Source organism: Etheostoma cragini, chromosome 12, assembly GCF_013103735.1.
Source record: "Etheostoma cragini isolate CJK2018 chromosome 12, CSU_Ecrag_1.0, whole genome shotgun sequence".
Classification (NCBI taxonomy): Eukaryota; Metazoa; Chordata; class Actinopteri; order Perciformes; family Percidae; genus Etheostoma; species Etheostoma cragini.
This window is the reverse complement of record NC_048418.1, coordinates 10198746-10223060: the sequence shown is the minus strand read 5'-3', so window position 1 is coordinate 10223060 and position 24315 is coordinate 10198746. Positions and strand designations below refer to the sequence as shown.

General features: G+C 39.4%; 1 protein-coding gene across 16 annotated transcripts in view; it reads left to right on the top strand.

Moving 5' to 3' along the window:
• LOC117954295 (receptor-type tyrosine-protein phosphatase mu-like) overlaps window positions 1-24315 on the top strand; it is a 152280-nt gene that overhangs the window by 79285 nt on the left and 48680 nt on the right. For all 16 annotated transcript variants that reach the window (XM_034887979.1, XM_034887994.1, XM_034887992.1 and 13 more), the window contains exons 8-14: window positions 1888-2196; window positions 3652-3761; window positions 9326-9527; window positions 10436-10538; window positions 19145-19418; window positions 22201-22237; window positions 22948-23022. In XM_034887979.1, coding sequence (XP_034743870.1) covers window positions 1888-2196; window positions 3652-3761; window positions 9326-9527; window positions 10436-10538; window positions 19145-19418; window positions 22201-22237; window positions 22948-23022 — 1110 coding nt within the window. The remainder of the gene's footprint in view (window positions 1-1887; window positions 2197-3651; window positions 3762-9325; window positions 9528-10435; window positions 10539-19144; window positions 19419-22200; window positions 22238-22947; window positions 23023-24315) is intronic.

Sequence of the window (24315 nt, the reverse complement as noted above, 5' to 3'; positions counted from 1 at the left end):
ACTCCTTCTGTACGGAAGCTGAAATGCACAACACCTCTCTGCCAGAAAATAAAATAAAAGTGTATGTGTGTGAATGTATGAATTATGTATGTGGTATATACAGTATGTTTGTGTATGTATATACAGGTGTGTGTGTGTGTGTGTGTGTGTGTCTGTGTGTGTGTGTGTATGTATGTATGTGTATATATATGTATGTATGTACTGTGTGTGTGTGTGTGTGTGTGTGTGTATTTATGTATATGTGAGATATCTTCAGCTATTGTTTAAAATGTTATAAAAGCAATGCACACGTCAAAGAATGTAGTGGTTTGTTGCACTCTGTGTAGCCCTATAATGACAAGTCCTTCTTAAATAAAAGCTAATTTCGTTTAGTTTTCTTTTTTGGAAAGACATTTTGCCATGTTCCTCACATGCTACTTTTTCCTTTGTAGCCTTTTGTCTATTCTTCTTGCACTGCATGCGTCACATGGATATCCCTTTCCCCATCTGTCAACACCTTTGATATTTCATCTGCTCTATTAAAGTTCAGGAGAGCTCACATCTATTTGCTTCTCCTTGTGAAATTTTGAAAGGGTTACATCTTTCAAGCTGGCGTCTTTATTTTAACTCACTGTTTTGTGTTCTTGCAATATCCTCTCACTTGTACAAGCTTTTGTCATGTCACATGTCATGACTTCATTTCCTGATAAACATTAATTTGTCTTGTAGCTTTTTTTGTAGCGCCACACAAAACTTAATGTAATTGTTAATCATTCATTATACATCTGAAAAGGATTCTTAATTAAACCTGGTTAGTGAGACATATTTTCATTGGTTTTCACTGGGCATAAGAGTAAAAAAAAAAAGTAAGTGGGAATAACATTCAAAGGATGCCAACTGTGTTGTTTGTAGGCTCTTGCTTTTTTGTCATGTCCTTTTGTTCAGTCTGTAGAAATGAACAGCATGCTGGAGCTCTAGTCCAGTCTCCCCTCATGCACCTCCAGAATGTTAAACATGGCTGCCATGGCTGCCTCTGAATTGCTTGACTGTGTCTCCTGGGGAACGGGGAAATTGAGCCCTGGCTCTTCCTAATAGGTGGTAAAGTGTTAAGTTCCAGAGAAATGGACTGCGAATTTAACCTGGAATGGAAATTGATCCCATTACCTTGTGCTTGGGCTGCTTTCCTCCTGTGGGTAAGGGATTTGGGGGGAGGGGATGAGGAGAAATGGGAGAGCGAGAGAGAGAAATGAGGGACCACCAAAAAAAGAGAGGAAATAGAGAAGGGGAATGGAGAGAAAAGAGGTGGAGGGAGAGACGATAGGATAGAAAATGGAGAAAGACAAGAAAAGGCAAGGAGACAGAGTATATGTGATTAGAGGGGATAGGATGGAAGTGGGGGTTGTGTCCTGTCTGCATTGGCAGGCTGGCTGACTCTGTATCAGTGTGGTGCTAATAGCTGACTGCCACTGGGAGAGATGGAAAAAGAGTGAGGAAAAGGCAGAAGAAGGGATGATACACCTCCTGCTGAGGCTTTCCCACCAACAGACCTGCGGTGTCTTGGTGTGTTCAGCTGCTGTGAGACCAGGTTAGCAACGCTGTGGCAATGCTCATTGGCTCAGGCCGATTTTAAAAAATAATTTAATTTTTTTTCTGGGAATATGAATTCCAAACAGAGGAAATAGTATTTCAGTATGAAAAAAAAGTATCGACCGGGTCTCAAGTGTTATAAAAAATCTGGTAGTAGATTTTCTTTGACCCAAAGGAACAGCGCCTTTTTCTGTGCCCTTGCATAGACCTAAGTAATTTCCTTGATTTTATTAAAACTGTCATTTCCCGCCATTTCATATGGCCTAATTGATTATCTTGATGTTTGCTCACACTCCTCTCTCTTTCTGTCCACCCCGCCAGAGCCCATGCATGGCCCACAAAGGCTAGAAGTGGTGGACATCCAATCCAAACAGGTGACAGTGCGTTGGGAGCCTTTGGGCTATAATGTGACCCGATGTTACAGCTACAACCTGACCGTCCAGTACCGGTCCAGGATGGCCGGCAAAGAGGAGACCCGCGAGGAGGTGTGTTATGACACCCAGAGCCGCGATCCTCAGCACACCATCCACAACTTGACACCCTTCACCAACCTCAGTGTCAAGCTAGTCCTACGCAATCCAGAGGGGGTCAAGGAGAGCACAGAGCTGGAGGTTCAGACTGATGAGGATGGTAAGTGTGATCAGGTCTGAGAATAATGATACAAGATTTTGCTAAACTGATCCTAGATTACAGTGGGGCTCGAAAGTTTTGGCACCCCAGGGAAAAATTTGTATAACGTGAAGCCTAGAAAAAAGACATCAAATGACAGATTAGACATTCGTATAATGTGTCACAAAAAGTTAGATTATATTTCCATCATTTACACTTTTTAACCTGGGGTGCCCAAACCTTTGAGGCCCACTGTAAATACCTTTTTAAAGTATGTAGAGCTAATTAGTAAAAAAAGTGAAGTGCTGCCATCCAACCCAACATTCAAACACTAAATTGAAACAAAAATACATAATGAATGAATATTTATACATAATGAATAATATATTTATTTTTACCTTATTTTGCCAAGCAGTTTAGAAAAGAATGAGCATGTCGGCTCTCCGATAGCAAAAAAAAAAAATATCTTTATTATAAAAGTGACATTTTGATTTTTTAGAATGGGTTGATAATTCTCATCTGATTATAAACAGCTTGCACCTAGAACAAGTTTAGGCTTCTCCAAATATTTTTAAGGAGAGCATGAGTCAAACAGCGAGCTTCTATGTCGTATGGTTGTTTCCCCTCCTTCAAAGATGAAAGATCTTCTGTATTGCCTCAGCAGACACAGGAAATGAACTCTATAGAAGTCTCAAGGAACCCCGGCCGCCAGATAACAAACAGGCTCAGCTGACGAAAAGAGAGTCTTGTCATGTCTGGCTCAGATATCTGTGGTTGGAAGCTTGAAAGTGGCAACTGTTTCTCACTATCTGACTTCTGTGTGTCTGTGGATCTGTGTGTTAAGGGTCCCATGGGAACAAGTGTACAGATAGGGTGTAGCTCTAGTTGCATTCTTGAAGATAAATCTTGAGAGAAAAACAAGAACATCTCCACATCATTCTGTTTCGCTTACAGAATAAAAGCAATTCATATGAAGGGTTAATGGATCAGATCTCTTTGGTTGTACTTCAGTACAACATTTTGGAAGGATTAGGATTCCCACTATGGGTCCCATGGGGTTACTAGTTCATTTTTGTTTGCACATTTTCATCTTATCCAAACATGTTTAATTTTGCTGTAAAACTTGTCAGGGGGTGTGTTTTGAGGGACAATGACTTCAAATAATCTCACAAATGTCTATTAAGATGTGTTTGACTTTGGTTTATGGCCATTTGTGAACTACAGGTTCTTATTTTTCAGGAGCTTTGTTATTGATTGTTAATGCACGAGGTGCTGGGCTAGGTAAAACATGATAGAAAAGACTAAAGCCACAATGTAGGGAATGTTTTCATTCAACTTTTATACACATCATTTCAACTTGACAAACGCACAAATGCACAGAAAATGCGGGGCGAGATCCATAAATGGGTACGTTTTTTTATTTCTGTTTTTGTTTTTTTCTTCCTTGAAAAATGAGTTTGTGATAATTTCCCACAGTGCCAGGAGCCATTCCTCTGGAGTCCATTCTGGGCAGTGCCTACGAGGAGAAGATCATCTTGAAGTGGAGAGAACCAGCGCAGACCTACGGGATCATCACTCAGTTTGAGGTACACAGGCACCAGAGTTAGCAAAATGTAAGAGATACCCTAGAGTAGAAAACTGACTTCCAATATTAAGCTTTTTTTTCTCCCCCACTTTTCTGTGGATGGTGTGCATATCTTTGAGTTTGTGTGGCTTTTTTTCCCCCAACAATGATGTGCAGTACTGTACAGAGCTCCCAGAGAAATGTTCAAATTGTTTTTTTGTTTTTTTTGAACCACTTTGTTTTCTTGAACTAGGACCTGGGAACTAGGTGCATCTGATACTTTGTTGGCACTCCACAAAGCAAAGGGTGACATTATTTCATGTGATGAGATTCATGATCACCTCAGGATGTTTAAAAAAAAAAGTAATACGTTTATTGATCCCGTTGCTTTTCCTTCGTCACCATCATCAAGTCCAATACTGTCCAGTACTTTGGTATTTGACCAAATACTAATTCCATTCCCATTAGACTCAGCTGTACAAATGCTACCATGCTGAACTAAGATGGTGGACATGATAAAGAAAATACCTTCTAAACATCAACATATTAGCATTATCATTCTAAACATGTTAGTATGCTGACGTTAGCATTCAGCTCTTTGTACAGCTTTACAGAGCCGCTAGCATGGCTGTTTACTCCCAGCCTTGTTACTGTATATTAATGAATGCTGATTATTTGCAGCTCTGTAACCCTAATTATCACAATTGGCTCTGTCAGTACCATTACCGTCTCGGTATTTTGGACATAAAGTCATAGGCCTACATTGTAAAGTAATTAAAGTGCAATTGTCTTGACTATTTAAACCAGGGTTTAATTTGACTGATCACATTAGATCTAAGTTATGTATGTTGAACAGCTTAAACCTGAATCAGTTTGTTTGGATCTCTCAAGTGCGGGTTTTCTCCACACAAAAAAAACTTGTGCCTTCTTTTATGAAGCACCGCTCAAGTGTGTTTTACCGTCAGAATATAGAATCAACTGCAATCTGCCATCATCTTCTGTACCTCGACACCTGAACGACCCCTAAAGAAAAGACAAACCCTGGAACACGCCTTGAACACATATCACGATTCAGCTCAAAGCAAATGTTGACGTATCAGTCCACAGCCCCTTCCAGCCTTGACCAGGAGCTGCATTGAATAAGTGAGTCTTGAATAATAGAAACTAGTCTCCATCTCCTCTCTTGATCTTACCTAGCTTAAGGGGGAAGTAATCCTACAGCTATTCCCACAGATTGATTCTCCTCTGTTGATTCCCCCGCTTGTCGCCTTTTTGTTCACGCTTGATATTTTGACTAGGTTAGCAATCATTGAAAGGGCTGTTTCTCATACAAGGAGAGCATATTGAACAGTGAAAGCAATGCAATCAGGTCATTAATGACCCGGCCATGTTTCTTCAAGTGTGTGTAGTGCTGTGTTGTGTCTTGTGCACAGCTGTATGGCACGTTGAGGTGCTGGCAGACAGCAGGGAAAAAGTTTACCGCACACCTAATCCCTTTTAGAGCAACATGTTTCAGTTGTTTATCTTTTTAAAATTTCATGGTACAAGAAAAAGCATTCAGAGCAAATGGCGTGTTTTGCATTACCACTTTGTCAGGTTCACACATATTTATGTTGTGTTTCTCTCCATAAAATGCTCACTCCAGGCTATTGTATTCATAGGCTGCAGCAATTATTTCTCTCTAGGCCTCAACAGTCTTGTAATGTCTCTTGTTAAGGAAACAATAAGTCACTGACAATAATGGTATGTCCTGCTATTAATATACAGTAAAGTGTCACTATAGATTTCCCAACATAACCTGGAATTACAGGATTTAATTTGAGTTAGAAAGAGTATTAATATTCATTCCCCCCTGTCTCAAACAAGGTGACAGATGAGGAAAATCTAGCAACCCAGAAGCTTACTCCAGGTGTGTGTCCCTCACACCGCTCCAGTCTTACTCTCTGTTAGTCTCTAAGAAAACAAACCACAACGAATTCTGCCGGTATTCCCCAGAAGGTGTTTCTTATAAGTCAAGACCTTGCTTTGATTTGACATTATCAAAGGACTGAAAGGGAAATATGTACGTCTGGCAAGGCCTGATATCACAGAGATTTCAGCTCTATTACTTTTTTGACCAAGCTATGCGAATGCCATTTTATCGGCAGCCTTTCAGACTGACATGAGCCAGCTTCTCTTTGAGAGGTACTGCATACAGCAGATTTTTCAATTATTCCTTGTTTGTGAGCCATATTTAACACCATATTTTTAATACAAATTAAATGTAAAGTAGCATTTTGTATATCATTTATATTGTGATAAGTGAAAGCTGTGCATTACATTACTTGTTTAGGGAAATAACAACTATTATGAAAAGAAATTGTATTTTCAGAAAACCAAAAGTACTATTAAGTCATTCCTCTTAAAAGCCCCTATACTTATAAAACATGCAGCCTTTTCAAATCACTTACATTTAGATTACTATTTACTCTAGGTCTGTATAAAAGGTTAGAACTAAGGTTAAAATAAAAATGTTAATTAGAGTTTAGGTAACAGGAAAGAGTAGGCTACACCACATGTTTCATCAACAGTTATTCAGCAGTCTTTATTTTTGTGCGAGCAAAGGTGCTGGAGATTATTCAGGCATTTATATTTTATGAATGCTTGATAAATTCAACATTTACCTCCCTCAGAGAGAAACACGTGAACCAATGCGATTTGAAAAGCCTAATATCAGATTGAGTAATAGTTACAAGTCTAAATTAGTTTGCTCAAATATTATTCATTATTTTCCCGTCTGTTCCATTATAATTGTAAAAACCTGTCCATGTTCCCAGTGTTGACAAGTCATTTTAAATTTCTCTCCCTGAAATGTTATGATATAGGATTTGGCATCACAGACTCATTCCACAGACAAAGACTAAATGAGAACGCTTTGAAGCATTTCAAAACTTGATGGACACAAATTATGCAGCACTCCTAACTCCCTTTGTGTTCCTTAATTGGAATTATAATAGAGGTTTTCCTTTACAAGCACAGGCATTTCTTAAAGTGGGACTTTACAGTTATTCAAAATGGATATTAGCAAAAACACTCACCTTAATGCCACCCTCCAGGGCTCCCTGTGTTTTTTAATGAAAAAGGAATACATTAAGTGCATTTCCCCTCTCTTGAAATCACAAGCTTACATCAGGTTTGGTTGAAAAAAAAGACGTTGCTCTGCTCTTACAGTACAATCTAACGCCTCCTCTCCATAGACGTAAAACAACGTTAAAAAAAAACACTGGCTTAATTATTTAAACACGGCAGGTTTGTACAGGACACCCCCTGTCTGTTGCTAGCAATGATGAAGAGTAGAGGTGAGTCCAGTAGATACCATGCAGTGGAAATGTGCCAAAAGAAAGAGCTTTTTTTCTCAACTTAAGACTTCTTAAAGATTACTTTGTGGTATTTGTCTTTACTAAGAAGTGCGGACTAGATGGAAAACTATTTTAAAACACTTGTGTAGTTTTGTACTATATGATACAGTGTTTTCAATATATTTCCAAATAACTCAGTATCTTGTAATATGATCATATCATGTTGTTGTTGTACAAAATTATATTGTCCATTAACAACACTGAGAGTCTACCGCCATGCTAGTAGCTTTGTGAGGTTGTAGCCTACTTAGCGTTGTGGTGCTTTGAGTTAAATTCTAATGTCAGCATGCTTCCAATCTCAATGATAACATGCTGAGGTTTAGCAGGTATGGTGTTTACCATTTTCACCATCTTAGCATGCTAACATTTGCTAATCCATTTTAAAAACGAAGAATAGTTAAGGATGATGGTAATGTCATTAGTTTGGCCATAAACCACAGTATTGCTTTTACAGTTGTGTTCAGAATAGTAGCAGTGTGTTTAAAAAAGTGATGAATGCTTAAGATCCTTAGAGTAGCTTTTAATTCAATGTTATCAATGCATTGGGAGCACTGCATATTCAACACAAACTCAAACATTTACTGTATAAAGTGAAAAATGTCTCATGGGTTTGCTTTACTTTTAATCACTGCCCTAATATTTAGTTGCATAACCATTATTTCTGAGAACTGCTTCACGTCTGTGCATGGGGTCGACCAACTTCTGCCACCTGTGAAAAGGTATTCCAGGAAGATTGAACTACGTTCTACAATTCCTCTGCATTACTGGCTTTTGCCTCAGGAAAAGCATTTATGTCCCCCCCCAAGTGTTCTATGGGACTGAGGTCCGGAGATTGGGCTGGCCACTCCATAACATCAATCTTGTTCATCTGGAACCAAGACTTTGGTCGTTTACGGGTGTTTTGGGTTATTGTCTTGTTGAAAGACCTATTTCAAAGGCATTTCCTCTTCAGCATAAGGCAACATGACCTCTTCAAGTATTTTAATGTATTGATACTGATCCATGATCCCTGGTATGCGATAAGTATGATTTATGATTTTTGCACCACCATGCTTTGCTGACTTCACAGTGTACTTTGGCTTGAATTCAATACATGGGCTCGTCGGACAAATTGTCTGCGGCCCCCTATACCCAAAAAGAACCACTTTGGTCTCACTAATCCACAGAATGTTGCACCATTTCTCCTTTGGCCAGTCAATGTGTCCTTTGGCAAATTTCAATCTATTCAGTACATGTCTTTCAGGGGACTTTGCGGGGACTTCTAGCTGATTCACATAGCCTTCTTCTGATTGTAACAGTACTCACAACTAACTTTAAGTCTTCTTTGGTTTTCCTGGAGCTGATCATTGGTTGAACCTATTCTTCGATCCAATCGAATGATAGTTGACCTTTTTTCCCACGTTGTTCAGGCTTTGGATGCCATTTCAAAGTACTTGAAATAATTTTGGCTGAGCAGCCTATACCTTTCTGCTCTTCTTTAAATGTTTTCCCTCTTCAATCAACTTTTCAATCACAGTCTGCTGTTCCTCAGAGTAATGTCTGGAACGACCCATTTTGCTGAGTATTTCACTGTAAAATGCAGTATTACCAGCATGAACAACATTTGCTTCCTTCCTTCCTTAAATATGGGCCATAATTAACACCTGTTTCTTCACAGAATCAATCACCTCATGAATTAAACATAACACTGCTGTTATTTTGAACATGCACCTTTCGATTACAGATTTAGTAACACAGAATGAGCAGAATGCATGTCATGACTGTTGGGTCTGTTGGTTTTCAAGGACTCTACAACACTTAGTAGTAAATTATTTGCCATGTAGAAATATCATTTTTACCAAAAAATATGATTTATGAGGTTAATGATGTTAAAACTGCTATTAATATGCACAACTGTAGTTCTACAAATATTTGTAATAAGTCTGGTTATTTCTATGCACATACACAAAGAAATATTGTAAAAAATAAGACTTAAAAAAATGCTCTGTAGCTTTTGGTAGTACTGAGTAGTGCACAGGGGAAATAGAGATTAAAGAGCGCAGTAAAATGAATGCTTTAGCTTGCAGAGCCAATTGGATGCCTCCAACATAAAACATCAGTGTATGAATACATATCCTTTTCAGCAGAGGAGAGCTGAGGTCCGAGTACCAGAGGCCAGTATTTGAATATTCATTTCCTTCCTTCCTAGATTTCCTACAAAGCTGTGAGTTCCTTTGACCCTGAGCTGGACCTCTCCAACCAGAGTGGGAAGGTAGTCAAGTTGGGAAACGAGACCACCCACATGTTCACAGGCCTCTATCCGGGCTCTACATACTCCTTCACCCTGCGTGCCAGCACAGCCAAGGGCTATGGCCCCCCTATCATCACCCAGTTCACCACCAAGATATCAGGTCAGGAGGGTAAAGAGTATTGCCAGTCAGTGTGTGTGCGAATGATGTTCAATAAGAAGAGCACCATTTACCGCCGCTGGAGTTCTTTATGGCCAAATGTTTGAATGGAAAATGGAACTTGAATTTAACTCAAACAAAGATTAGATAGCAATGATTCCACTTAATTAATATCTTCCCTTTTGTCTCAAAGGGTATATATCCAACGTGTCCAACGTAATAAAATAAAGAAAACAGTTTTACTAAAACAATTAACTATATTTGTTACACTGCTTTGTTGAAAACTTAATTTACTGCATTCTTTATCTGAATGAATTTACTGCGTTATATCTGAATAACAAGCTGCTTGTATGGGCACAGTCCTGAGCATAGACACTAGAGGACAATTTTTTAATCAATAAAATCATTTTAAAATCGTTATTTTTTTTTAAATTAGCCGTGTAGTAAGTAACATAATGTAATACAATCCTATCCTACATCATTGAACCTGCTAGGTGTTTTGTTTAGTCTTGCAATTGCATTAGATTTAGCACAGTTGCGTGATTATTGAAAGACAAATTGTGCTTTTAGTTTCTATAAACCCTGGCTGGTCTTCCTTAATGAAAACTGGGATTGATTTAGATATTAACCATGAGACTAGTTGGCCATTCTTAATTTTGACACTTTTTTTTATTGAGATACATGTGCACTATTTTGAAGAATGCTTTGTAAATACTTTTGCGACAGCAGCAAATGTTTCCCTTTTCTTTTATTGCTGGACATAATTATTAAATCATAGCACTATAAAGGTAAAAGGCATTAAGTGCTGATTGTAAAAGGGAGAAAATTGTCTTGGTGCTGACCCAAAACTGAACTGTTTTGAACTTTGCTTTGCAGTGTAGTAAAACCCCTCCGATTTGTTTTCTCGACAGCTCCTTCCATGCCGGCGTATGACCAGGAAATCTCTCTGAACCAAACAGACAGCACAGTCACTGTCCTGCTTAAACCTGCCCAAAGCAGAGGTGCACCTGTGAGGTAGGCTTTCACAATGAGGACTCTCTCTCTCTCACACACACACACACACACACAGCACAGGGTAAAAACAACAAATCAGCATATTAAAACAACAGGAACCACCATCAGCAACAGAAAATTATCAAAGAGCTTGTGTTTATCAAAACCCCAACGTGGAGGAAAGTTGCCAGGGAATTCTGTAGCTTACTGTACGCATTAAATTTTCTGAGCTTTATTTGTTTGTGGATTTTGATCCTGTGAAAAAAAGCACAGCCTTTGAAGATAAGAACAAAACCCAATACAGCCAAGGCTAGCTTTAGGATCTCTTTCCTTTACATGTCTTTCATGTACTGGGCACCCAAAGCCACCACAGGCTTCTGGGTAATGGAAGAATTCTGCCTGCTTGATGCTGTGTTTGTTAGCCATTATAGAGGAAGCAGTACAGCTCTACTGTGCACCATACATACCAGGCTGTTGGGGAAAAAGTCATCATTTTGGTATACTCAACGCCAGTGGGGGCTTTTGGCCAAACTGGCCTTGAGAAATACTGCTTGCTTGATCATCTTTTTGTTAGTCAGTATTTGTGTGTGTGTGTCATTCATAAATGACATTTTCGTAATACGTGTTACAAGCATACAGTATATGTCACATTAACGTTGTGACATGTATGTGACATATAACGGCTTAAAATAAGATAAGCCTTTGTAAATCCCCTGGAGGGAAATTTTTAGAATTTCCTTACTTTAGTATATTGGGAATAAGATACGGGATAAATACTGGCTTGACAATTCCTTATACTATATATTTTGTACTCATCTGGTTTTGCCTAAGGAGGCCTTCCAAACTTGGAGTACATAGTAACTCACTACACAAAGGAATCATTTTGAAATATAACAATTTCTTTGTCTTTTTTAAATATGACGTTGAGTACACAATTAGCTTAGCTTATTTCTGGAAGAGATCAGCTAGCCTGGCTCCATCCAAAGGTTAAAAATCCACCTACTTTACCAGCCCGGAAATATGTTAATCAGTGAGCTATAGGGATGCTGGGAAACAGATTTATATTTGACAGATTCATATACATTTATATTTATACATCTTTAAATTGCTGCAAGTGGTTGGGGGTATACAGAGTAAAAAACATTTAACGAGCAAACGGAGCTAAGGTGCTTCTGGCTTGGCCAGGGTGCCCCATCAAAAACAATCAACAGAAAAAAGCCAGTGACGGATCGTGTCTATAAGAGCAACCCCTGTTGGTTGGCAAAAGTTTGAATTTTTTTAGAGTAGCTGCTTAGTTAAAGGTAACAACGGTAATAGAACTGTCAACTTGATCTACAGTTTATTGAAGAATATTAAGGCTTTCTACATCCTTCCTGCTGGTAGTAAGCAGTGCGGAGTGATTTGCCCATGCCAATATTAAAGAAAAGTGTGTTAACCTCTTCCTGTGAGGAAGTGATAAACACTAATGCTCACTGTAAAACTCAATTTTACACTATCAACTCATCTGAGTCTTTTAAAGATTACAGCTTGCAGATCTTCAGTCAGGCTTGTCAGCTCACGTTTACCGTGTGTGCAGCTGTCCAGATTAATGCCCCGGCGCCAAATGGTGAGGCCTCAGCAAGAAAGCCAGAGTGATCGGTTTTTAATCTTCTCAAAGATACAACTCAGAAGGCCTTCCTCAGGCTGCCTTTCTTTCAGTGCGCTAATTACAACCCCCTAATTATAATTAACAGGAGTGTGGTGAATTGGAGCTTTCATTAATTACGATGCTGTGCTCCTCCTTTTGTTTACCATAGGCATGCTCACCTCGCAACCAGATGAAAGAAAGTTTTCTTCTGAGATATAACCTGAGGTTTGAAACCCACCTCATTCTGTTTGATGGAGCTGAGACGTTACTGTGCACTAGTTCTTTAACACAATCCTAAACGTGAGGATTGACATCTAATCTGTTTTAAGATTGGGAATGACCTCAGTGACAGTGCTTATTTATAATTAGAGAAAGAGATAATGATGTGTTTTGCTACATACATTTAGTTTGAAGGATTATATATGTTTAATGAGTCTCTCAAGATAATCCATTAAAAAAATGTACCAGCATTCGTCAGAGTTCAGAACATGGCACAACTACAACTCAAAACTAATTGAGACATCCTTTGATCACAGCACAGCCTCTCGACGTCAGAACTTTGTGGATTTTCAGGTACACGTTTCTTTTCCCCACTTCCTCCTTTCTCTTAAATCTCGCAGGACATTAAGGCCATTACACTGCCTTCATGTGTGCGCCTGACGCAAAATATGAATTGCAAAAAAAAAAGGTGATGGAGGGCAGCATAGAGGAGAGATTATGATGCAGGCCTAAGACGTGATACCTAGCAGGCTTTTGAAGGTGTTTTCTACCTCCACCTCAAGTGACACATAATGCCTTTGAGATTTTAAGGTGTTGAGTTAGGCGGTCTGTTGGGATCTGCTCTCTGGCCCATATTGATAAATTTAGTCTTCTGAATTCATAATGCAAAGTAGCAGCTCGCACAGCTCCATATCTTGAATGGTATATCAGGTGCACAGTAGTGGCAAGGATCAAAGAAACAAAACACGCACAGATAAATAGACAAATATGGATCTGTCAGTGCCAGTGTTTTGTTTCTCTGTCATCTGAATTTCCCAAGATCAAAAAACATCTCTTTTGGGTTTGAAGTTTGTACAGAAGAGGATTAGGGACACATGTGAAATTTCTTTTTTGAATTCTGTGTTTAAAATCAGAAAAGATCATTTTTTCACATGTGGCCCTAATCCTCTTCCGACCTGGGATATTGGAAAATGTCCCTGAAGTGCAAAAAACTTGTAACCATAGCTGATCTAGTCAATATATTGAAGAGTTAGCATTTTGTATATGAATGACTTAAATTTTACACTCTCTTAAATTTAAGTTTAGCCACTGCTTATGTTGCAAGAGTAGCTATCACATTTCTGAAGTGGTGGGTGGCTCAATTTGAAAATGAACACTTTATGAAATCTGTTTTAAAGCCCATATGAAATGGGGATTTGCCAAGGGAGAACACTGATCTGCAGCACTGCAGAGCAGAACAGCATGAAGGCTGATTTGATAACGCAATCTTGCACACTGATTGGCTTTGGGAGGTAATAGAGCTCCAGACATTTGAGTTTCAAACAGCAGATGTTTTGCTGTAATACAGGAAGGGGAACACACTTGAAGATGACACGATAGCTCTGGTTCATAAAAAAATCAAGACATAACAGACAACAAACGTCCGTTTCACTCTGGCACCCTGCAGTCATGCTGAAGTCAAATCATATTTTAGATGAATCTGGGCAGGCGTTTGTCACTGCTGAGGGAGGCAGTCAATTTTTCATATTTGTGTAATTGCTAATCAGTATAACATTTCCAACTTGGATTTGGCTTCTAATCTCTGGGGACGACAACGCGTAGCCGGGAACAATTTTTACCAGAGGGGACACTGTTCCTTTAAGAGGATTAGTGAACTGTCTATCAGTCATGTCGTGTTAAACTAATGTTTGCAATGGCCCCTCGTCAAGGCTACAATACGCCTCCTCACTACGTAGCATCAAAATAAATGTTCACATGCTTCTGCAGAAATAAATGATTTGAAATGCTTTCCTTATCATTCACAGCACTAAATCAGACCTCTCTTTTCCTGCCATAACCTTTGCCTTAAGCAAGCTCACAGACACATGTAGGTTGACACAAAGCCATGAAATACATCAGTTTCTGGCGTTGTAAGTAGCATTTTGAGGAAATCTGAGTTTCAGTGTAGTTTCTGCCCTGTAGCATCAGATTATCTGTGCTCAGCCATGGCCTTAAATCAGTTAAGTGATTTTCTACAGTCCTAAAATAAGCACTAACTTTCTTTGATCATGGCATAGCAAACGCTAATAGCTGTTCCTAAACGTGACACAAGTCAATGCTTTTTACGATTTAATGGCAAATGTAATCTATAGCACTTTCAAATGTGTTTGCTTTATAGCTTTAAGGACACCAGGGAACTATAAAGAGTAAGAAGACAGACTCATAGAGGAAGGATGCTGGGTCAGGAGAAGTGTTACTTACAACCGCTCTTAAATCAGACATGTAGGCATATAGATCCAACCGATTAGCAATTGAGAGAGACAGTGATTGAAATGCTCCCCGTGCCCCTTCCCTCATCTGCTCAAACAGCCTGGAGTTCTCCCCTATCAGCCCACATGAAAAATAAATCTGGGTTTCAGGTCACAATCCAGTCGATTCCGAGTCAGTCCGCCATAATTGGTTGGCGTCACATGGCGGCAGAGCTGAAATCTATCGGGCAGCAAGGCTGGAGGAGGCCTAATTGGTGTCAGCTCAGGTTGCAGCGCTACTGCAGGAGTACAGGTCTGCCCTGCTGGCCCCTCTGGCAGACCACTTTGAAAAGCTTATACCATTCTGCTCATAGAGCTACAGCCTTCATTCTTCTTTACACTCCTTGTCTTTCCATCTTCTGCCCAGGTAAAGGAAGTCATGGATTTCAGCAGTTTTGGAATCAAGTATAATTACACACTTTTTAAAGAGGCTTGTGGTGCGAGCTGTGGGTTTCCCCTTTAAATCTATGAGCTGTGCGTTTGTGAAGGTGTAGTTGGCCGTCGCCGGGACTAGTACCTAACATTTAGCTGAACATGTTCATATCTTGTCTAGCAACATTGTGGATTGGCTTAACAGCATTGCTAATAGAACAAAGAAGAAGGTTTTATCTGGTAAATTTATGGAAACATAACGAAAATCAGTGCTACATTTTAATCATATACTGTCTTGCAATTTTTAAGGTACTTTGAGTACATACATTTTATGCTACTTAGTGCTTCTACTCCACTACATATTTATAGAAAATGGTGTGCCTTTGATTATAAGATTTAATATACAAATAATATGATCCGTTTATAAAATCTGATTGATTGTTTGGGATGGGTGGATAAAGTTCCACCTTGACCAACTACAACCTTAAAGTAAAATTTACATAATTCTGCAACAATAATTATATAATACTGGAACACTGACAGTGGTCATTTGTATAGTAACTAGATGTACTTTTGATTCTTTAAGTACAGTACTTTAATTGGTGCAAATGGATTCAATATGTTACTTAAAAAATACAAAATTAAGACTTTAACTTGTAACAGAGTTTTTATACACTGGTATTGCTACTTTTACTTTGAGTAAATGATTTAAAAACTTCCATCACTGCATAATCATCAATATTGTTTTTTTTTTTTAATCAATATTAATGTTAAGTAATCTGTGATTCCCTGTTTGACATCAGATCAAATGAAACATTAGCCATAAAGGATGTTTTGTTCTTGCTATCAAGGCGTTGTTGTTCATTTGTTGTTTTTTTGCTGCTCATTCATGTCATACTAAATCAAGAAAACGACTAAATGACTCTGGTCTGTCAAAATGACTCAAAATGTAAATTGTGAACTCAGCATGAGGTGACAAGGTGTCAGCTGCTCAAAGGCACATTAACATGACAGCAGTAATTAACAGAAAAAAGAGGAATCATTGCATTTTCATATTGCCAACATTAAACTTGAGTCACGTTTTACGTTTGATAAGCAGTTCAGGTGAAAATACTACAGTATATTAACCACAGGGGATCAAACACAGGGGAAGTGTGCTTTTTGGAACATTGTATGTGCATGAATCAAGCTATCCTTGCAATACGCTTTAAAATAAACCAGCAAAGTTTGTCGCTATCACTTACAAAGATGAACAAAACATTTGTATTAAATTGCAAATTTATTGTGAGATAATATTTAGTTTTCTTGCAGCAGTGAATGTTCCGTGGAAGAGAACTGGTTTAGATTTCCACTTTACAAGAGTTCTTACCCTTGGAGCCTCATCGCCTGTGGCACTTAGTATTTTGCCTGAGGAAAGGCAGTACCATTCACACTGTGTCTATCATTAAGTCATGGCACAGCCACATCATCATATCATAAGGAGCCACCTGGGGGGAGCCAGCTTTTGTTTTTATTTCACTATCTGCAGATTGATTTGGAATTTAAAATACCAATATGGGCAAGCTATGAGTAAGTGTTCATTGCGACAGCAAAACTAAAACATAGTTAATGGCCGTCATTTGTACAAGGCATTGTTGAATTCTAAAATAACAATATAGACATGCAAAGCCTTTCTTAGGATATGTGCTGAAAATGCATTAAACCCAATAGGTACAGCACTATAATTGACAGCAGATATCATTCTGAATAGTTTCTATAGTCTCATAGCTTATATCAGATCTACGGTGTTGTGGCTGAGGCCTCCTCACTCATTTTTTTGGCGCTCTGCAGCTACTTAAGGGGCTCCCATCATGCACTGTCTGCATCTGCCCTGTGACCTCTGCTCTCAATAGGGGACAGTAATTAAAGGTTGATTCCTTCTTCAGACTCCCAGCTGGATTAAATATTTCATCACTTTCAAACCCGGCACTAAATAAAAGAGCTCTGAGGAATTGGGACACACCAACCAAGAGCAAAGGGGGATTTTCTAATGACACTGAAAGCACCTTATGATAAATTATAGGGTTAAAGAGCCCATGCTGTACACACAAGGGGACACTTAATCATCCAGTACCAACCGCCGGGAACAATTGATCATCTCCACGCTGTTTGTACAGCAATTGTACAGCTTAAGAGTACATACACTACAGTGCAGATTTGTTTGTACTTGATGTCCTAATAATGTGGGCCAAAGAAAAAAATATTCAGGGTCATTGAAGCTCTACATCCTGCCAGGACTTACCCATTGTCATTTTTATTTTATGTGACATGCTTCACAATGATTTAAATGGTTGTTTGTAAAATTGTCTTGTACATTTTCTAACTATTTTCCGATAGCAAACCCATAAAGAGAGCAATGTACAAGTGCATTTATTTTTAATTCTAATAGATCTAAGCTGTGATCAGCACAGCTCTTCAAGTTTTTTTATTGTCAAATGCACAACAATTACAGAATTAGTTGTTGCCAATGAAAATGCTGCGTGTCAGGATACCTCCAACAAAGAAGGAAAAAACACATGCTAATGCCTGTTGTAACTGCATGCAGAATGGAATTTGATCAGCCAGACCACACCTGAAGGATGGAGGTCTGCCTTGCCTTGTGATCGGATCTCAGCCAGGTGTAAATGCACGCCACACCGTGTGACCACATTCTTAAGAAAAGAGTGGCCTAGCAAGTTGAAATGTCGCCTAACACTGCCTCTGCCTGCTTGCTGAAGCAAGCCCTGCAAAAGCTACATGTAGTAGCAGATATAAGTCTTCTCTTACAGACTTCCGACAAGTCCGTCAGCCCCACCTAACTTATCTGATCACAATGTGGCCAGCATCTAAATAACAGGAAACCGTATTAATACCAAGTGTGAATGCACGCATAGGATGTCATTTTGTCAAAAAAAAGGTGTTCAACAATGTGCAAATTATTTATTAGTTCATATTTGTAAACATATCATCCAATTATGAAAAAAGAAATGTGCTAAAAGCCTTAAATCAGCTTTCCAAAACTGGAGAACCAGAGCATGTCACATCATAGAATTCGTTCATTCATTCATTCATTCATTCATTCATTCATTTATAAAAGCCATGCATTCATTCAGTGAGCAGTGTAACTTTGCTCTGTCTTCTGTAATAATAACTTGTTTGCGTGACTCTTTTGGAAATGGAACACTAGTCCCCAATCATGGCTGGTTATTCTCTGTGGCAGCTGTAAACAGACTCTTTGTCACTCAGCGACTGAATAGATTTACCAGGTGGATGCAAGATGCATACTAACATTAAAGTCTATAAGACAGTCACTCTCCCCCTCAAGCAAAGTGGCCGGCTCAGAGACAATGTTGTCTCTGTCAGAAGCACAGACGGCTGCAGTTTTCAACTAGCTAAACACAAGGCTCGGATGGCGAGGAAATGGAAAGAGTGGTTAACCTTTTCAGTTGTTGAATAATGAAAATACAAATAACGTCAGGCCTTGTTGTGTCACTGCTCATTTATCTTGCACTATGTTTTTTTAATGTAGCTGTTCACTTATATACACGAGTAAATTGTGTTAGTTTACCAATTTGAAAAGTTTAGTTAATGAAAAGTAATGTCCGAATACATTTTTGCTATTTACTTCCACTCTTCAATGCCTTTTTTGTGCTTTTAAAGATGGGAAAAGTTTATCCCGGTTTATATTGACTTTTAGCACAAAGATGTTGTGTTGAAAAGGAAACTCTGCAATGAAGCGAAGTGTTTACACACATTGTTTGTCATGTTTTCGTTATGGATCCTGAGTTAACACATTTAAATGATAATTTACTATGTTGTATTGCTTTAATTTAAAACTTTGAATAAGCATATCTGAAATGGCTCGATAAAAAAATTAATTATCTATCCAAAAATCTCTTCCATCTCACATGTAAATAAAGAGTCAATTCTAGAGACTCTGTGTACTCTAAGATTTGGAGCTTTGCAACATGCCTTTCTGTGCCATTCATAAAAGGGCCATTTTTAGACAAAATAAAAATTGCCTGCAATGCCAACAGTGTTTTGGCAAGCGCCCATTTGGCCCAATGGAGTCTTTTAATTCTGTGTGTGTCCTGTGCTTGCAGTGCATACCAGGTGGTGGTGGAGGAGGAACGGCCACGCAGAGCACGAGGCACAGCAGAAATCCTGCGGTGCTACCCAGTTCCCATTCACTTCCAGAACGCCACGCTCCTAAACTCTCAGTACTACTTCACTGCTCAGTTCCCTGCCGGCGGCATCCACTCACCCCAGCCCTTCACTGTGGGGGACAACAAGACCTACAACGGCTACTGGAACGCCCCTCTGCTGCCTCAAAAAAGCTACAGCATCTACTACCAGGCTGTCAGCACAGCCAACGGGGTGGGTGTTTCTAAAATGTTTATTTTATTCATGCCAATTCAGTAAGTTATGCCAAAGCTGCGTGGTGTTTCCAAATGAGACATTTTTGAAACCCAGTGGTGGAAAACAACCAAGTACCAACCAAGTACCAACTAACCAAATTTCTTGTGAGGGAGTGTTGTGGTGAGTTTTACTTTTACTTAGGTAAAGGATCTGAATACTTATTCCACCACTTACAACCAAGGAATAATAAAGATGACAAAAAGAGGAAAAAATAACACTTTTTCTAGTTTACATGTTGTGTGTTGGGTGCCAGGTTGACAGTTTATTGTTTGACAGCTTGTCTTAAAGTTCTGTGCAAATACGTACATATTGTACCTCAGCAACTAGACAATTACATTATTGTAATATATTTGTGTACTTAATTCAATGAACCTCAAACACTAAAAATATAGATGCACCTTTAAAGTTACTGTAGTATACTGCTTGGCAAACCTCTCCTCTCTTTTTAAGTCATGTGCACACATATCAACATGTGTGTATATGAAACAATGCTAAATATTATGGTAGGTTAAATGCGAATGAAAGGCTGACAGATTGGTTGACTATGTGAATGAAAGGCTGAAGATGAAGTGGCTGAGTACAGAAGACCCTCAGTCTATGCAGTAGCTGCTCACCAGCGGTGGACAAAGTATTCAGATCCTTTACATAAGTAAGGTAAGTTACTAATACTACACTGTCAAAATACTCTTTTACAAGCAAATGTCCTGCATTACAAATGTTACTTAAGTAAAAGTATGTAAGTATGATCAGAAAAAAGTTCTTTAAGTATTAAAGGTAAAATTACTCAATGCAGAAAAATCCCCACGTTTTAGAAACTGAAAACAAACAAAACAGTTCTGTCAATCAACTTAGTTTTTAATCTTCAAATTAACTTGTAGGCCTATATATTATTGGTAGTTTAATTTAAAAGAAAACCGTATTTTATGTGCAAAAATCTAAATTTGTAAGTAGTAACTAAAGCTGTCAGATTAATGTAGCAGAGTAAAAAGTACATTATTTCCCTCTGACATGTAGTGAAGTATAAGTATAAAGGGGCATTAAAAGAAAAAATTTACTAAGTAAACTAAATGTACTTGGTTACATTCCACCACTGCTGCTAACATACTGTAGGCAGACACGTGCATGCAGCAGCACAATTGCATTTGGCCTCTGAGAGATGTGAAAGTACTCTGGTGGGGTGTACCAACAGCACTGTCTGCACTCTTAATAGGCTACAGCAGGGTCAAGTGCGGGGTGCAAAGCTTTATGTGCGGACATGCGCTCCCCCTCAATTACTCTGGCCCTGTTGTCCTGCCTCTTCTTATTGAGCTTTACGCCAAATGCCAGACAAGCTTTTGATCAACTGCATTTAAGAGAGGCAGTGGTCCCACCGGCAGCTAAGTGTGGGAGGCAGGAAGCAACAGTGGGGTTACCGATCATACAGGTCGCAGCCTCTGTCATCAAGTGGCACTTGGCGAGACCCTCTCTCCACGGAGCCACGGCGGGCCGCTCAATGTCGACTTCAAGAGTCCCACCGATTGCAGTCCTGAATAAAAAATCCCCATAAACAGCCTCTTTGAGAAACACCAGCACGTCTTTAAGGAGGCAATTGAAATAACATGTGCGACAGGACTGAATCTAATTAGCAAGTGTGCTCTTGAGAGTAAAGCATTGGCGGTCTGAAACTTTCCAGGTAGATGAATGGCTGACAGTTCTCTTCCACACACAAACAAAAGGACCGAGTCCCTTGCTGACAGCATAAAGCTCTGTCTCTGCGATGGACATTATTTTTAATATTCGATGTTTTGATTTACAGCGGCCTGTGCACACTCTTTTATTAAGCTATCACTGTCAGTGGATAGTTCCGCGAGTTTTAATTAATGTCTAATGATGTTGGAGTGATTTGTTTGAGCCTCTTAAACTTAATTAGCACTTAGATAAGGTGAGTGCCAACAAAACGTAGAATTTGTTTAGCCTTCTATTCAAATAAAAATCTAAAAAACTTCTGGTTATGTTGCCTTTAATAAAGGGACAATCTGACAGCAGTAATGTGAATACACATGCACCCAGGATCACATGAACATTGATGTTTTTTGTTTTTTTTTCCTCTTCATTATGCCTCTCGTGGCCTTGAAATGATGTCTCTCCCATGTGTGCTCATTGCTTATTGGACAGCTTGGCTGCATCAAACACAGGGACACAGCTCTCATGTCTTTTGTGTTGTAGTACTCATTGCCTCGCCGTTCCTGTCTGTGTCCTTTATCCTGTTCACCAGACCATTGTTGACAACAAACTTCTCTGCCAGCATCAAGAGCAGTGTTTTTTATTTTTTTAACATGTTGTTGAAGGCTGTTGTCAGAGCTCAAACTCTATTACATATTCAGAAAGGCTCCCTGACGTGTCATTTTGGATTCCTGCATGCTGGGATGGTGTCGCTTGTCACAGGGCTCAGGTTTCTCCACAGTGGCTGACCACCTTGAGCCACAGGCTGCCAACAGATCGCTGTTGGCTGACAAATCAGCAGCTCAGCACCACTAATCTGTGCTGTAGGCCTGCTCGCCTAACTGCGTTTTGTGTCACAGTCATTGAGCTCAACAGATGATAGGGGACAGCATGATACTGACGGAGCTGTTTTGTTGTAACCATGAGTTGTAACCATGAGGGTTGTGTGTGTCTCATGTCTGTTTATGTGTATCATATTAAACTCTGATCCTCTTCTTTTTTTCCCCCCCAATCCTCTTAAATGTTTCTGTGTGCACAGGAGACCAAACTTGACTGTGTTCGAGTAGCCACAAAAGGTAGGAATACATTAGATTGATGTTTGCTGTATGCATTTCTTAACCGCACTTGCATATAATGTCTGAGAACTAACCTAATAAACATTAAATTTATAAGATCTGTCAAAGTGTCTTCACATTAAAACGTAAAACGTCCAGGAACGTGTGTTTTACCATGACTGGGAGGCAGTCTGTTTGCCCATTGAGGTCTGCAGCTACAAACTATGCAGCCGTACTTCCTGCTCCACACAGTAAAAGTGATGAAGTCTAAGCACCATTGATCCAAAAGCAGAATTGATAAGACCAGAGGGAGCCCTAGCCACACTCTGTTCTGAGCCATGGGGGGTCCTGTGACATGCCCCTGCAATCTTGTATATTTTGCAGCTCCACTATGGATTTTGTGTGGAGTTCTAGATATCTCCATCCACATGGCTCAATAGGCTGAACTAAAATGGCATATATCAGAAGTAGAAGGATCATATATAAGCAATTTCTCACCTGAAGGGATACATTTACATGCACTATGTTTGGCTCACACAGATATGAACTGTGAAATGATTGTGGTTGCCAACTTGGCAAAACAAATTGTGAATGCTGTAATGTCTTTCTCTGCCTCAGTGTTGCATGATGATGGGAAGTGTTGGTTTGGCTGTTTTCAGCTTCAGTGTGGCCTGTCTCTCTCAATGTCTCTTTCTACTGCATGCCATCCTGGATCAACTGACTCCACTCAGCCGCCATACTCGTGACTCAGCTCACAACCCCCTACATCCGCATCGCTCCAGCGGCTGGCGACAACCAACTAACAGGTCAGACCAGTAAGCTTGCACATTCTCTCACCGTCTCAGTTTATCTGTCCACAACTTGGTTTTACCCACTATATGCTTAGTGTGGCGGCCATACTGACAATTCCCTCAAAATGAAAACAAGTTGCATATTATTGCTTGTGTGTGGTTTTGTATTAATGTCCTGCGATCTGCATACAATCTGTGTGATTAAACTCTCAGACAATGTCTTTTAACTTCATCTTCTCGGTATTACTAGACATGAAAGACCTGTTTGAGGTGCAATTTCCATTTGATCTGTCATTGTTGGAGATTTTTGACAGGAGTTAATCCCCTTTTCATGAATATTTCTCATTATCTTTAGGAGATTATGTGTTTGTAGGTGTTGGTTGATGCAGTTGTGACAACTATAAACACACAAAAGGATGCCGTAGTGCTCATCGTAAAGTTCTGGAGAGTTTTAAAGAGTTTAGTGGTGTCTAATTATTACAATTACTTTTGTGTGAATCTCACATTCTCTCAGGCTAGAATGGAAGAGTTTTAACTTCTAGCAACGAACACACAACACTCAAAGCTCAAATGGGGATTTGTCACTGACAGCATTTCTGTAATATTAGCCTGTAACAGGATAGTGGGACAAATCTGATCCATCTGTCCAGACTTAATTGTTAATATGTCACCCGTCTTGAAATCTCTGTTTTAAAAACGTATGTCTAAATAAAGGCCTGGCTGTTGATAATAACACACCAGAGCAGGAACAATATGTCACAACCAGTCCAGGATAGATATTTACCTTTTTTTTGATAGTGAGAGAAAATGGTAATGCTGAGGAGAGGAGGAAGCTCTCTCTAACAGATTTGTCTGACATAACAATTTATCATTCTAAATTTACCCCTGGTGACAAGGAATAATGGTGTTGTTCAGGTGGACAGTTGTCATTCCAGGAACGTTGCTTTCCTCAGAGGGCCTCTTATCGCTTCCCAGAGAGCAGATGCTGTTAAAACAAGACGTTCTTTTCCTCCTCCCTCTCTCTTTGTGTCTCATTGTTGGCTATCTCATCCCGGGCTGATACTTAATGTTTTGGTTATTTCAGTTTTTTTTTTTTTTTATCTTCTTGGTTATTATCTTTCCCGCCCTGCATCCTACATTTCTTACAGCCCAGCAACCATTTGCCCCAAACATGATTAACCAAGGGTAAAGACGGTGCGAGCTTATCTCTCCTAGTGCAGCTTCATCCACAGAGCGCTGATGTCCACTAAGGACGACGCTAAATGTGGAGTCTTCAGGACAATAGGGAGTCACTTACATTCAAAGTAA